This window comes from Mesoplodon mirus, assembly GCF_964341445.2.
Source record: "Mesoplodon mirus genome assembly, chromosome: 12".
Lineage (NCBI taxonomy): Eukaryota > Metazoa > Chordata > Mammalia > Artiodactyla > Ziphiidae > Mesoplodon > Mesoplodon mirus.
In genome coordinates this window covers 40,932,335-40,949,050 of record NC_138988.1, presented here as the reverse complement: position 1 = coordinate 40,949,050, position 16,716 = coordinate 40,932,335, and the positions used below count along the sequence as shown (strand labels likewise).

The window sequence follows — 16,716 nt, the reverse complement described above, 5'->3', positions numbered from 1 at the left end:
AGAATGAGCTGATAACAAATTAGAGAAAAGCAAATCTAAAAGAAAAAATCTTGAAATTTTCTGTTACTTAACTGGTAAATTTTGTTACTCACTTAATATAATTTTAGGCAAGGCATTGAAACACTTCTATTTCATATTATACCCCAAAACTCTTATTATGGTATATAGAACAAAAATAAATGAGAAAATATAAAATGCTGCCTGCAAGAAGTTGAAGATATATAAACTCATTTTTTCCTTCTAAAAAGTACATTTGAGGCTCATCCTTTTTCGTTTCCAGTATTATTTCTTAGGTTTTGAATAGATTAAATACATGAACAGAAAAGCCAATTTACAGTTAAATCTTAATGTAAGACAATTTCCTTAAAGATGTTTTTTTCCTTGCATATCCTAAATGTAAGAATTTCCTGTGTCCCAAATTCCAGAGGATTAGCATAGGAAAGACCAAGGGCTTTAAAATACTACTTTCCCTCTCAAATACAAGAATCTTGCTTTTGAAGGTTTTGAGATGCAAATATTCACTAAGCTTATATTTCCTTTTGGGGTTATTTCCTTTTCATAATTAGGCATGTAATCTGAAAAGTTAAAATTGAGTTGTTACTTTCATTCATCAATAAATTGAGTAGATATTACTGTATAAGAGGCACTACTGGGATATAAAAAAGTAGCATTCTTAAGGAAATAAACAGTAAAAATGTAGAAGTATAAATAACAACATTTTGCAAACAAAATACAGAGGGTGAACAACCTTTGAACATTCCTACTATAATGATAAGCTTAATGGTTGTATTACATAAAAGTAAGCATGCCAATCCTAGTGGTGATATGATACAGCTTCCATAATTTGGGGTACTCAAGTGAACAATCAATTGTGGAATTAATAACTTTTAGGACACCTACAGGGGAGGAAGCCAGGAGATGACTGACATTGATTGCTTTCATTAAATTTACTAAAAGTATTTATTTTTCATTTATGGGTCACCACCTTCCAAAAAGGATTTATGGTAAGTATAAGGAGGATTAGGATGTATTTTAATAAATTACTGATAAATGAAAATTTATATGTATATACACAATTCTACAGCACTTAAAAATTTATTCTGGGGCTTCCCTGGTGGCGCAGTGGTTGGGAGTCTGCCTGCCGATGCAGGGGACACGGGTTCGTGCCCCGGTCTGGGAGGATCCCGCGTGCCGCGGAGCGGCTGGGCCCGTGAGCCAAAATTACTGAGCCTGCGCGTCTGTAGCCTGTGCTCCGCAACGGGAGAGGCCGCGATAGTGAGAGGCCCGCGCACCGCGATGAAGAGTGGCCCCCGCTCTCCACAACTAGAGAAAGCCCTCGCACAGAAACGAAGACCCAACACAGCCAAAAATAAATAAATAAATAAAGCAAACTGTCAACAAGTAAAAATAAACACTATTATATTAAAAAAAAAAAATTTATTCTGTTAATTACCTAATCAGTTCAAGAAAAATGTTTATTCTTTATTTTGGGGTATGAACTGTCTTTAATGGGTCTAAAGCACCACTGTTAATACATTCTGATAAATATACGTATAGAGGGCTTCCCTGGTGGCACAGTGGTTGAGAGTCCACCCGCCGATGCAGGGGACACGGGTTCATGCCCCGGTCCAGGAAGATCCCACATGCCGCGGAGCAACTAAGCCTGCGAGCCACAATTACTGAGCCTGCGCTCTAGAGCCTACAAGCCACAACTACTGAAGCCCACACGCCTAGAGCCCATGCTCCGCAACAAGAGAAGCCACTGCAATGAGAAGCCCCGCGCACTGCAACGAAGAGTAGCCCCCGCTCACCGCAACTAGAGAAAGCCCACGTGCAGCAACGAAAACCCAACACAGCCAAAAAATAAATAAAATAAAATTTTTTTTAAAAATTGTAGAAATATATATATATATATGTCATTTCTAAAACTCTACACAAAGGAACTCAATACGGTTAAAAGCAAAGAAAAGAGTTAGACTAGCTCTTTCCCGTCGCTTATTGGGTGACCTTGTAACCTCTGTGCTTTAGTGTTCTCATCTGTAAAAGAGGGAAAATCCTTGTACCTAACTTAAAGGGCTTATTGTGAGAATTAAATGATTTAATGTGTCAGGCGCTTAGAAGAGTGCTTAGCACACAGTTACAATATATATGCTCTCTAAAAAAGAGCTGAAGCAACAATACTCTGAAGAGCATTTGTTCATCTTGGGTGGTAGAAGCATGGGTGTTTCTTGTAAACTTTCCCTTTTTGCATTTTTTAAATGACTCTTTTTTGATCCTTTTTTTTTTTAATTTTTAAATGGCCCTTTCTAATGCTTCCTGCTATCTAAGTCTTCTTATAGAATTCAGGTTCTCAGTAACTAATTCTCTCCAATTAATTTGGGTTTACTGACATCACCTTTTAACTATTATATTTTTATCCCTTTCCTGACTTATGTATTCTATCTGCTCAACTAAATAGTAAGACTGCTGACATTTATAATTCTTAACATAAGTATGGGTTCCTGAAAAGCCTAGGAATGAGCTCACTGCAAAAGACTCACAGGTGGATTTGCTGGCTAACACCTCTGGCCCCCTGGCTCCTTCTGGCCCTCCACTAAGATTCATAGGTCTGGGGATAGGCCCAAAAATGTGCATTTTTACAATGGACCCTGCCAAGTGGTTCTGAGGCGGAGAAACACTGCTCTGACAAAGGGATCCTCAGAAAAAGGGGGGTGGAATTTTTAAAAACGACACAAAATTCTTGTCCCAGTTAAGAGCTCCTGTAGTAGCAAGATACCACTCACCTCCAGTTGCGACTCAGGTGAACTGGAGTAGAAAAAAGGCTATCAACCACTGTTCTAACGGATTAAATACAAAGACCATCTGAGACTATCCCTTTCTCACTCTTGGGTTGCCTGTTACCTCTCAAAACTCACCTTACGCTCCAAGGAGGATTTTTAGAGATTTTAAGAACACATGCAAACAAAAGACAAAACAATATTAAAAGATTAGGAATGTAGATCAGACTTATGTGAGTCAACAGATAAACATGTTACTTATACATAAGATTAGGAGTTTTACAGGCTCTCAAAAACTATTAGCCTGTCTCTTTTCAAGATGACTTCAGTAGTTCTCAGTATCCACGTCTAATCTCCATGAAACAAAAATAGCAATCGTACTTCTTTTCCATGATTATCTCATCTGACCCTGAATTTCTCTGGTTGTAGTTTGACTTTTCAAAGTTCAATCAGGAAAGCTACCTCCCTTCTTAAAATGCACATTGTGACAGTTGAAAGAAGAATGGAACACTTACCGAATCCTTCTTCCGAGATCGTTCTTTCTTCATTTTCCCTCCTGCTGCTCTGATGCTGACTCTGTTCTCTCCTCCCAGGTAACCCCGGCAATTAGCCGACCCACAGAAACACTTCTGCGCTTCTTTCCTGTTCAAGGAGCATAAGAAAGATGTCAATTATGTGAAAGTAAACCATAAAAAATGTTGATAGTATAGCAACTACATACAGGAGAAGAGTCAATCCAGCTTAAAGGAAAAAAACAGTTTTTCTAAGAGACACCAACAAACCTGATACTAGCTAATGGAAATGCCTGAAAATTGCTCTTAAAAGTCATTCTTTATTAGCTAGACAAAACTAGCCAAGAAATTAATAAGTAATTTCTCCACTTATGAGAGTTTCTACTAATGTATGCAAATAAGAGATCATATATACCTGTTGGGGCTAAGAACAAAATTGCTTAAACAGATCAACACCTATAACTTATATGTAAATATTTAACTGACATACAGAACAAAATGTATTATTATGAACAGATATACACATATAAAATGCATAATTAGTAAAGGACACTTAGACACGTGGTTATTAAAAGTTATTATTACATAAGGATGAGACACTACTAATAAATATAGTAATAAATAAATGTAACCATGGAGTCAAGGTAAAGTGGAGGAAAGAATACAGGCCTAAGTCTACAGCCCTGGGTATAAACCACCTCTGCCATTTATTTACTCTGCAACCAGAGCTGCCCAAGGAAAACACGAAGGACTATTCCAAAAGTAAACTGATAGATTTAGTATATAACAGTAGCAATCAAAGGCACAAAAATATTTGATAAATACAGCAGGGAATCACAAACAGCACTTAATTTCCAGTTGCCTTTCTTTCAAAGAGGACAGTACAAATACAAGAGGAAAAAAAAAATAATGGAGCCCTACATGGAACCTGGTCAACCCCAGAATACTTGACCGTTGCCCAGATCCATTAGTTCATGAGGTGTTGCAAAATGGTGATACCATTACTGCTTCATTTATTAGCTAAAATAACCTCTATAAAGAATTTCCTCTCACCAACTGTTTGGTTTAATCAAAAATTCACTGGGAAAGGATGGATAAATGCTTGATTTTTTTCTTCTTTTAATTTTTAAACTAGTGGTTACTCGTAGGGAGAGGGGAAGGGGCAAAAGAGGGATAGGGGATTAAGAGATATAACTATTATGCATAAAATAAATAAGCTACTAGGATGTACTGTACAATAGAGGGAATATAGCCAGTGTTTTGTAGTAACTATGGATGGAATATAACCTTTAAAAATTGTGATTCACTATGTTGCATACCTGTACCTTATGGAATATTGCACATCAACTATACTTCAATTAAAAAAAAAAAAACTAGTTTCCAAAATCATGAATTGGTTCCTTTCAATTATGACTAATGCGCTTTTATTTTTAAAATGTCATTAAAACTCATGGATTTTACATAGTGTGTTTCAAACCACTTGCCATTAGTATTCTTAATGATGCTTAAGTGTTAATAAGAACTCTCCCACTTTTGGTGAGATTCTATTCAAGCTATCTCCGAAGTCCCTTTGACATGACCCTCCTCATCTTTTATAACTGGTTTTCTGGCAGGAGGAGATAAACCAGAGTCATCTTGTTCAATACCTGTCCCAAAGTTGACACCAGATATTTCTCCGAGGAACCCTGTTCCTTTTAGTCTGGTTTTATTAAAGCCACAATATAAATGCTAAGGGTATTCAGTGCTATTGCATCAGTTACTGGTTTTGGTAGAACTAGGTAACAAGTTATTTTTCAGAGTACAATATGGTATAGATGAGACATGATAAAGTCATGAACTGATAACTGACAGATGAATTATGGCCACACAGGGATTCATTATATTGTTCTCTTTATACTATGTCAACACCCTGTTGACATTTCTGTAATAAAAAGTTTTAAAATTACATTAGAAACATAATTATATAAATAAGGCAGCATGAAGTTCAGAGGAGGAACATGTAGTTCCTGTACAATATCCCTTAATGGCCTGAAGTGTCATACAGAAGGAAAATACACAGAACTAAAAGAGAACACTATAGATAAGAACTGACAGTACATATAACTTCTTAGTAATTCACATCTAAGTTTTAGATTCCTATATCTGAACAGTCTATTTCTCCATCAGAAGCAGCAAAACAGAACGGAATCAATACTCACCCATATCTTTGGAACTGATAGTCAAATGTTAACTCTGAGCCTGAAGGAACCAGTTTGGTGGTAAAAAACCCAACTCTAAGTTGTCCGTTCACAGTCCACTGAGATGTTGTTTTTAAAAGAAAAGAAATTAGTAACTGGTTAATCTGTGTGTGTGTGTGTGTTTTTAAAAAAAAGATCATCATCATCTGCCTTAATTATGCATGTGCCTCTTTAGATAATAAAGGCTTTTCCAAATAGCTAACAGGGAAATTAAAAACAAAAACAAAAACAAAAAACTTAGGTATCACTCTTATTTAATGAGCTACCAGATGAATATCATCTATAATTTAACTCTAATAAAAGTAACTGCTACTTTAACTTATCTTAATACACATTTCCACACAGTAAAGATTCACTTGTAGTAAAAATAGGCAAATATGGAATGCTTGGTATCACTGAGTACCAGGCGAATTTGTATTATGTTACGTTAAAAGTAACTGTAAGATAAGATGGGGCATGGAAAAAGGGAAACAACAATGCCGGAAGTTTAATTTCATGAAACAGTGGTCATAATGCTGAGTGTAGAGAAAGGGAAGGGAAGCATCACAGCAGATACATAAAACTCAAAAATTAAAATGGGGGTAAATACACAGGGATTGGACCTTGCAGTTCCAGAATATGTAAGATGTAAGTTGACTGGAAAGCTCCTGTCCAGACCATCTGAACCCGCTACTGATGAAAAACCCAGACTTAAAGAGGTGAAGGGAAACAGTACAGTTGGAGTCTCACAGCTAGACATGTGGCCACCAGCTGCAGGCAAAACTAGAATCAGAACTTAATTAGGTTAAATAATTTCACACTGGGCTCTCCTATTCGTTATATGTTTTGGCTCTTGGAAGAGCTGTATCTAAGATCTATTAGTACAGAGATCAAAGGACAAAAAATATCCAAGAGTCAAAACTATTCAATATGAGAGGAAATCACTGATGTATTTTTCTAGGGTGTGGGTCCACAGCTTTCTTAACCTAAAAAAGAACCAATATTCTAACGTGCATATATATATATCTATATGCTCTTTTTTTAAACTCTAAGCTTAAAACACAAATTAGAGGGTACCGAGATCATTACTTCAAAATGTTACATCGAATTCGGTAAATGGATTTATCAAGTGTCAACTATGTGCAGGCACAGGGACATAAAGATAACCAAGACCCAAAGTCTGGCCTTGTTGAGGAGGAGCAGTATAACCACATGCATACCATATATCGGCTCTCTCATCTGTGGCCATTCAGCCCCTTATAAATGTTATTAAAACCACCAAATTTGGCACCTGGATAAGAGTGATATAAAATCTGAATATAATAGTACACACTGGACTTCATCAAAATTAAAATTTAGTTTTTCATTTCGGCACCTTAAACAATATCTAAAATTTATGGCCAGAGATGTGACAATTAAATGCAACTGGAGTTCCTGGACTGGATCCTAGACTAGAAAAATGACATATGGCAAAACTTGAATAAGGTCTTTAGACTAGTTAGTAGTTAATATTATTTCCTGGATTGGGTAATTATATTATGGTTACATTCAATGTAGACATTTGCAGAAGCTAGTGAAGGATAATATATGGGAACTCTGTACTATTTCAGCACTATTTATTATTTTATACATCTAAACTTATTTCAAAATAAATTTTAACAGAGTAAGAAAAAAATCATGAAAAAATAATATCCATGGGTACCTTTGGTATAGAATCTAAAATTGTCAGAATAGCAGTCTTGAACAAATAACCCAAACTCTAAATCTACCTCAACTTACTTTTTGAGTCTCACAGTTTGGTTCACAGCTGTGATTCATGAACCGGGAGCAATTTCCTTTCTGAGTGGCATCTATTATCTAGGGAAAAGGATAATTTAACAGTTAAAAATGAGACCTTAGGGGCTTCCCTGGTGGCACAGTGGTTGAGAGTCTGCCTGCCGATGCAGGGGACACGGGTTCGTGCCCCGGTCCGGGAAGATCCCACATGCCGCGGAGCAGCTAGGCCCGTGAGCCGTGGCCGCTGAGCCTGCGCGTCCAGAGCCTGTGCTCCACAATGGGAGAGGCCACAACAGTGAGAGGCCCGCATACGGCAAAAAAAAAAAAGAGAGACCTTAAAACATATGTGCATTTTGCAAAGGCAAGGCATCCGGCAAATTTAAGACCCTTATCCCTAATCCCCCGTTCCTTTAGAGAACTCTCTCATATTACTTTACCCATCAAAGTGACAAATATCCAACTTCTTCCTCAGAAAGATCTCTAACTATCAACATTTTACCTGCGGGGCAAAATTATCTCCATATCTATCAATGTCTCATTTTCTTTTAGCTATTTCTTACATCCTATTATATTCCAATCTTACTTCATGTGTTTAAAACTTCATTTTCAAATGCATGCAATACCACAGTGGACTTGAGTATGTATCTGAAACCACTGGAGAGCTTGTTAAAACTCTTGCTGAGCCCACCCTCAGAGTGAGATTCAACAGGTCCTAGGATGGGTCCCTACAACTTGCATTTCCAGATTGAATGTAGAAGCAGACATGAGAATCTAGCTAAATTCTAGTAAGCTAGACATTAAAGAGATTTGTAAATGGTACTCCTCACTAAAAAAACAACTTTTTGGAAAATACTTAATTTTCACAAAAGCATATGCTATTTGTGTCAACGTAATAGGCTTATTGTCACTTTTAAATGGTTTAATAAAAAATAAGTATTTTCAACTTCTCAGCTTTCGTCTTTAATATAAATATTGATAAATATAATCCACATAAACAAAAGCTTTTTGGGGGTCATCAATAATTTTTAAGAATTATAGTATGAAGCATGTATGTTTACATTTACATATACATGTAAATACCCCCCCTCCCTCATCCTTTTTGTAAGCAAACAGAAAAAAACTATCCACACTGTTCAGCTCCTTATTTTGGTCACTTAATATATTTTAGAGATCAGTCCGTATCAATGACCCCTTTCAAACTCAAGAATTTCCAGACCTGTTTCAAAACAAACACATTCATGCCACTTACCTCATCATTCTTCAGGGCCATGAAATAGTAGTGGATGTTTTTGTTTCGTGCATACTCCTTTACCCGGGCTTTAAACTCTTTATGATCAAGTACCTCTCCACAATATTCCAGGACAAAGGTGTTCCTGGCAAAAGAAAAACAGTATTTCCTGCCTATGAGATATATGGAAAACACATACATCCATGCAAAAATAATAAATTTAAAAAACTATTGTAAAGTGGACAGATTTGCTACTACACAAGATGTAATTAAAATATATGTAAAAGTGCCTAGCAACTAATCGAGGTTAATTTTCTCCTTCCTAATACTTTTCAAAGAATGTTGACTCTAAGAAGCTTTTATAATTTACACTTATACCAAAATGCATATCCTTGCTCTCACTAGATATTAAAACAAACTTTCAAGTCTGGTTTACATTATCATGAAAACAATGATTCACAACTGAGAAACGGTTGTGAAGAAATCAGAAGCAGTGAAAAAAGAGGCTTTATGTCCTAAGAAAAAAGAAGGCAACTTAAATACAGCAGCCCTTCTACTACCTTTACTCTCAAAGGTCTCTAATGATGTTAAAGGTCAAATATACCTTTTCTCTGACTGCATTCTCTCTGAGTTTTCTCTAGCATTTATCAACAATCATGATTAAGCTCTCTCCTTGGCTTCTTTCAGTTACCTTCTACCTTTGATTGTTCTTTCATGGTTATTTACACCTATTTCTTCTCATTGAAGATATTCTCAGTCTCTTCCCTCTCCCTTTATTTTATAAAAGCTCATTCTCACCAATGACTTCAAGTATTACCTCCATGTAAACAAATGCTTCTCTACGGTTTACTCTCAAGTTCTGACCTAAAATGACCTACCTGGAAGTCTTGTCTTACCCTTTCAAAATAAACATGCCCTGGAATTCCCTGGCTATCCAGTGGTTAGGACTCGGTGCTTTCATTGCTGGGGCCTGGGTTCATTCCTTGGTCGGGGAACTAAGACCCCACAAGATGCACAGAGAGAAAATAAACAAACGTGCCCTAACACTAACCGAAGAGATTTTTAAAATGTAAAAATGTAAATCATTCGTATTTGTTATGATATACTGACATAATCAGTATACTTCTCCTTTTTTTCTTTTTTTTGGCCACGCTAAAAAAACGCTGTGTTTAACAGCTTTCTTTAAGAAGCCAGAAACAAAAAGCCACATTTATATTTCATATAAATATCTAGAATAGGTAAATCCATAGAGATGGCAGATTTAGAGGTTGCCAAGGGCTGGGAAGAGGGGGCAATAGGGAGAATTTGCTTAATGGGTAAGGGGTTTCCTTTTGGGGTGATAAAAATTTTTGGAACTAGACAGAGGTGACAGCTGCCCAATATTATGAATGTACTAAATGCCACTAAATTGTGCACTTTAAAAAGGCTAATAATACATTTGTGTGAATTTTACTCCATCCCCAAAAAACGAAGTCCCATTTGGTATCCAGTAACATTAAGTCAACCTAGACAGCACTGCCTTCCATTCCTACAGCCTAAAACTTGAGGGTTTTGGTAGGAATTTGCTTATTTTTTTGGTTGAGTCTGTCATGGTATGTTAACAGTAACTAGCAGCTTTGCTCCAAATACCTCCTCCTCATACTGTGCACATCTGACAGTATGCCCTTCTTAAGTGGGAATACTCTACCAGTGAACGCCTAAATAGCTTAGAGTTAAAAATTTATAAAATTGGTATTACCATCAGCACATGGAAGTACATGAGTGAAGATGTGGGAATCATGGAAACATTAAGTCCTAGTATATTTTACCAAAGCAGGGTTCTTTGTGAGTAGATGAGGAAAGCTAAAGAGCTTTCAGAAATTTTAACCTGCTATGTGAAACAGTCACACATTCTCTCCCCTCTTCTCCCATCTCCTTCCCCATAACAGACAAGGACTCCTGAGTCATCAAATAGTCTCTGTTGAATACAACAAGAATTTACGTTAAAGTTGAAGCTATGTTAGTGCAGACTCTGCCAAGAGGCAGTGTCCATTACTACCCCTGTAAGAGAGGGTTATGTCCAAACTGGAGTTCCTTTAAACAATTTTTTAAAAGACTCTCCAAAAGAAAAGCCTGGCTGGCTTGAGTAGAATAAAAGAAAGCATACCTGAAAACCTGCATCTAGACCAGAGTTAGTGATTTTAGAAATGCACCAGACTGCCTTGGGAAGTACTGAGTTCAGTGTTGTTAACAGTGTTCAAGGGAAATTTAGTCTATTATTTATTTAAAATATTATAAAGGATCCAATGAATTTGGATATTAAATATATTGAGATGATTCTGAGATATTTGTTTCAAAGAAACAATTTAAAAATGGTTATAAACCAAAATACTTTGATAATACTTTGCAGAAAAGGGAAATATATGAGGTTCCTTTTTTATATAATAAAACATGGGTTTTTTCTGGTTGGTTCTCAAAAGGATAAAGTGACATGAATATCATTTCCTATTTTCACAATAAAAACCAAATGATTTGGCTTTCAAAAGATATATGAGGTTCCTGTCAGAAAACTAAATTACCTGGTGGTGGTGGTGGTGGTAATTATTATTAGGTTATTTGCTACCTGGTTGCTTTGAATCCCCACAATAAAAAGACTAAAACCCCTCACCCCATCCCAATTCCCATTCAAGTGTGGCCATATGCTTAGGATTCTGAAAGAACAGTTGTGCCTGAGTCACTAGAATCAGCAACTGTTTTATTTTCTTCCTTTATTCCTTTGATGTATTTTAAAAAATTCTTCAATCATAAACACATGTAATCTGTATATACTTAACTTTAAAGAAAAAGGTACTCAACTTTCATAATAATACTTAAATATGCTATATGTAAGAAAATTAGTGGTTAAAGGAAATACCGAATATGGTAGAAAATAAAACTGAACCTTTTACTGCATTACATATAAAAGTTACATGACTTTAGAAGGCAACATTTATTCATTCAAAAATGTTTAATGAGTGTCTATCAAGTATGCTTTAATTCTCTATCTCAATATCCTCAGACACTCTCCACTACTCTTATCCCAACTAAACTTTATATAGATTCAACTTTATAGATTCTGTCCTAACTCCTTTTTATAGAGTTTCATAGGGATTCTGGGGATCTACAGCAAACACTTGGTAATTACTTGGAATTAAGGTAACATAACTATCAGACAAAGAAGGACCGGCCTAGTCCAAATATCACAAGGGACAAACTGCTCTCTCATATACAGACAGAAGAGATTTCTATTTAATTTCCTAAAAGAAGTGAATTTAAAATGAACAAACTAGCCACCAAGTGGTCATTCTGCACAATAATCATTATTAAACTTCAGTGTAATGGGCAAATTATTTTCCTAAAAAGTATCTAACCAACTTCAACAACACAAATGAAGTGAAAGGCGATTAAAACATAACTTACGAAGGAAGGTCTTTAGCAGCTCTCAAGCCCCAGCCTTTCTTTTCTGTGAGTATGACTTCCACATCTGCATGCTGTTTTCTTTGAAACCGTCTATTGGAACAATAATCCCCATTTGGACACCGAGAAGAACTGAAATGAGAAAAGGAGAAAATTAATTCTTCAAGTAGCAAAAGAACCAAAAACACATTCACTAGAATGTTATGTAAATATATCCATATCTTTATGGCATAATCAGCATATGTGTGGTAAACCTCCAAGTGAGCCTTCCTCAATAATTCTATCATGAAGGGATTCCTTAAAATTGAGTGTCTACATTGTTAAACAGATGATGCCCAAAATACAGTCTTGTCAACTGGTCATTACCCCTCCCTGAGTGTCTAAGATACATTTCCAGGCTGCATGTAAGTTTGCAGTACTCTGACAACTATGCAGAGCTAACTTATTTTCAATCAGTGCAGCTTCTCTTATATTCCACTCCAATCATCACTAATTTCATCTTTTGAATGTAGCTAACTACTTGAGCTACATTTAAGAGAAAGCAAAGTCGTCATTAAACGTATCTTTGTTCACAGTAAGCACAATATAAACTGGCAAGGCTCTTCCCTCATGGATCCTAGAATAAAAATAAAATCAAAAATTTACTGAATTCTTAATATTCCAAAGCTTACAGATACAAAGGCTTTTAATACTGAGTAAGGCTACAATAAAAATTACCAATTATTTCGAACATATTATTATTTATTGCCAAACCAGTAGTAGTAAGCAACATTTTTACAGATGTCCAAAGGATAAGGGATTCACTCTGGAGAGAAGCAGTGAAGGAAAGCTTTCCGGAAGGAGTAGGATTAAAGCAGAATCTCTAATGACACAGAGGATATGGACAGATAAGGAAAACAAGAGGTACAATGACAGGGCCCACCTGTGTGCAGAAATAGAAAACAAGGCCTATTTGAGAAAAGGGGAATAAAATAGCTAAGGATAACTGATAAGAAAGGTGGGTTGCTGGAAGATGAAAAGGCAGGTTGTTGATGTACTAGGAAGGGCTCTCAATACCAAGGTTACATTTGAACCTAATCTTGAGAACCACTAAGTTTTGAGCGTGGGAATAACAAGAAAAAAGAATTTCTGTACTTCATATCCGTTCAACAAGGTTGGCAGGAAAAAACAGAAGAATGCAGAGACTAGGGCAACAATGTCAAATTAGAAGAATACTGTTCTTATGTCTTCTCTTCTTTTTTAATTAATTAATTAATTTGGCTGCGTTGGGTCTTCGTTGCTGTGCGTGGGCTTTCTCTGGTTGTGGCGAGTGGCGGCTACTCTTACTTGCAGTGTGCAGGCTTCTCATTGTGGTGGCTTCTCGTAGCAGAGCACAGGCTCTAGGCTCACAGGCTTCAGTAGTTGTGGCACACGGGCTCAGTAGTTGTGGCTTGCGGGCTCTAGAGCGCAGGCTCAGTAGTTGTGGCGCACAGGCTTAGTTGCTCCGCGGCATGTGGGGTCTTCCCAGACCAGGGCTCGAACCCGTGTCCCCTGCATTGGCAGGCGGACTCTTAACCACTGTGCCACCAGGGAAATCCCTCTTCTCTTCTTATATGTTTACTGTCATCTTTACTTTTAGTTTACATTTAAAAATACCAAAAATGCTTTCTCTTTTTTATTTTTTGAGGTATATGTTTTATTTTTGTAACGCTATTACATAAGCAAAACCAAAAACTGAGTTTTGAAAAAAAACACTTCATTAACACTAAAAATAAGGTACCTATACTATAAATCACCTTAATATTCTTTCCATGTTAAAAATGATACAATTTTCAATCCGACTGATTTTTTTTAAATCACATTTTTTAATGTAAAGATATTTACTGTTTATATGAAAAATATGGAAGCAAATGTCTATCAATAGAAGATTAATAAATATGGGTTAACTATGAATAGAATACATAATGTAGTCAAGAGAAAGATTTAGATAGGTCTAAATATATAGCTCTGAATAGGTCTCCAAAACATATTTAATTAAAAGTGTGGGGACTTCCCTGGTGGCACAGTGGTTAAGAATCCGCCAGCCAATGCAGGGGACACGCGTTCGAGCCCTGGTCCGGGAGGATCCCACATGTCGCAGAGCAACTTGGCCCGTGTGCCACAACTACTGAGCCTGCACTCAAGAGCCCACGAGCCACACCTACTGAGGCCCGCGTGCCTAGAGCCCATGCTCCGCAACAAGAGCAGCTACCACGATGAGGGGCCCATGCACCACAGCAGGTAGTGGCCCCCACTCGCCGCAACTAGGGAAAGCCCGCGCACAGCAACGAAGTCCCAACGCAGCCAAAATTACATTAAAAAAAATTATTAAAAAAAAGAAAAGTGTGTGTGGCAGGTGAGGGGGAAAAAGTACATATAGTAAGGATTTCACTTCTACACATAAAAAGAGGAAACGTCTACCCATGCTGGTATAGGCATAAAAATTATCTGGAAAGACTACAAATAGAGGGATTGAGGCTTGGGGGAACAAGACATTTTACTTTAAGCACTTTTGAAATGTTAGGGTTTTGGCTTATTTTATAGTAAAAGCTAAAAAATACCAACATTTACCTCTCAGGACGTGAACCTTACAAGAGATAAAAGGAGACTGGGTAAAAATTAGTATTACTATGTTAGCATTAGGGCTACTTTACAGAGCACTTACAATATGTACTATAATCTAACGCACAATGCAAGGGAAATTTGCCTCCTTATAAACACTATTACACATTGGACATTTCATTGCTCAGAAATACTCAACAATAGGTAGAAGAAGAAAAGTTAAATTTTACTCCTAATAATTCTTCTTAAAATTTAGAGACATTTAATAGAATAGTTGAGCAAAAGCAGAGCATTCTAATTTACTTACCATTCAATCATGAGGAGACGATTAAGACAATCTTCCCCACATGCTATTTCACCTTGAGCTCTTTCATCTTTAGAAAGAGGTGTACACTCACACTGCATTCGCTTAATATCCCGATGGGATTTATTCTTCTTTCTATTGGGTAAAATTTTATTAAAATTGGTTAAAAAAATGTCCTGGCAATGATACAACATACACAATCAAAAATGTGCTAAATCTCACTAGTTTCCCATTTAATGATCCTGGTTAAGTCAATCATTCAAAAAGAAGAAAACTTCTAACCACTAAGCATTTATGAGACTGAAAACACTAAGAATTGTATTGCAAAACAGGTGAGAGAGACAACCTCAGCATTGGCAAATGGGAAGCTGGGGTAAGTTCAAGTCTATCATTTTGGACTCAGTCCTTATTTCCTAGTCCTTGTCATCTAAACCTTGAATTCTGAGCAGTTTCAAATGTTAATAGTCGTATTTGGCTCCACAGAAAAACAGGAAAACTCATGAATATCAAATAACATAGCTGATTAATTAAAGTTAGGTTTAAGAATCAGTCCTCATGGACTTCCCTGCAGTCCAGTGGTTAAGACTCCGCGATTCCACTGCAGGGGGCAAGGGATCAATCCCTGGTCGGGGAACTAGGATCCTGCGTGCAGTGGAGCAGCCCCCCCAAAAAAAAAAAGAATCAGTCCTCTTGGATATACAAATAATAGTTGAGATACAAGGCTAAGGAAGAAAAGGAGTTGCTTTAGAAAGAAAAAGGAGTTTTTAATTAAGAATTTAACTCAATCAAATCCTTTAGAGAATCCTGCAGCAACATCACTTTTGTACAAATCCTGTTTAAAAGAAGACTGAATGATTTAAAAAAAAAAAGAATGACGTATATATTATTATAGAATAGCATTACTACAGAGGACTAAACTTTCTCAGTGTAGATTTGGGGGGAGAAGATAAACTGTTCGAAATTGACTGGGTTCATAAAAACCTAAGCCAGAGTTCGCAAAGCAAAAGTGAAAATGGGATTATTTACTGGCCTTTTTGTTGAACTCTATTTTTTGATCTTTGTCAAAAAGGAAAAAAAAATCAAGGACAGACGAATAAGATCCCTTTCCTAAGATTAGGGAACTATGACTTACTCTTCAGCTATTAGACAAGTGAAGAGCACAGCTGCTCTAAGTGACTGTCTTAATCTCCTAACTAATCTGCTTTCACCTCCAACATATGTTCTACTACAGTCTCAGTTTTATAAAGTACCTAGTGTCACGATAGTTTCCACTAAGTTTGAGTAACAAGAATGATTCATCTGGATCAATTAAAGATATAATTCATTAATGAGCATAAGAATATGCTTAGCCTGAAGAAAGATGACTAAAGATAAACAAATTATCTTTTTACAAGTACTTAAGAGCTATGTATAAAAACAGTAGCTTTATTTTGTATTGCTCCAAAAGGCCAGATGAGGACTAACGGGCACAGATTTCGTTCAGGTAAGCCTATTTTCACTAGACATAAGAATGCACATACTATTTTACAACAATTTGTCTTCTTAGTGGCTTCTATAAATGCCCAGCTTATATCAAGCACTTTAAAATGCCTCTCACCAACCAATTATGTATATGAAACTCACTGAATAAAATCCAGAGGGTTGGGTTGATTAATTTTATTTCTATTCTTTCACAAAGATCATGTAAGTTGAATCACTCTACTCACAAAATTCTTGAGTACCACTTAAAATATTCAATATTTTGAAGTTAAACCTAATTTACAACTAGTTATAAATGAACGTAATTGTAAGAGGCCCACTTTATCCTTAAAAAAAAAAAAAGTGTTTTTGTTTTTGCTTTTTAAATAGGAAAAACTTCTGATGGGTCTAACTTTAAGATGAAGTCTTT

At 36.3% G+C, this 16,716-nt stretch overlaps 1 protein-coding gene across 4 annotated transcripts in view; it reads right to left on the bottom strand.

Moving 5' to 3' along the window:
• Positions 1–16,716, bottom strand: part of SETD2 (SET domain containing 2, histone lysine methyltransferase) — a 120,869-nt gene that overhangs the window by 59,099 nt on the left and 45,054 nt on the right. For all 4 annotated transcript variants that reach the window (XR_014295471.1, XR_014295472.1, XM_082637942.1 and 1 more), the window contains exons 4-9: positions 14,832–14,963; positions 11,948–12,076; positions 8,531–8,654; positions 7,285–7,362; positions 5,488–5,585; positions 3,293–3,419 (exon numbers count right to left, since the gene is read on the bottom strand). Coding sequence is in view for 2 of the 4 variants with exons in the window: in XM_082637942.1 (XP_082494068.1) it covers positions 3,293–3,419; positions 5,488–5,585; positions 7,285–7,362; positions 8,531–8,654; positions 11,948–12,076; positions 14,832–14,963 (688 nt within the window). In the remaining 2 variants the exon portion in view is untranslated. The remainder of the gene's footprint in view (positions 1–3,292; positions 3,420–5,487; positions 5,586–7,284; positions 7,363–8,530; positions 8,655–11,947; positions 12,077–14,831; positions 14,964–16,716) is intronic.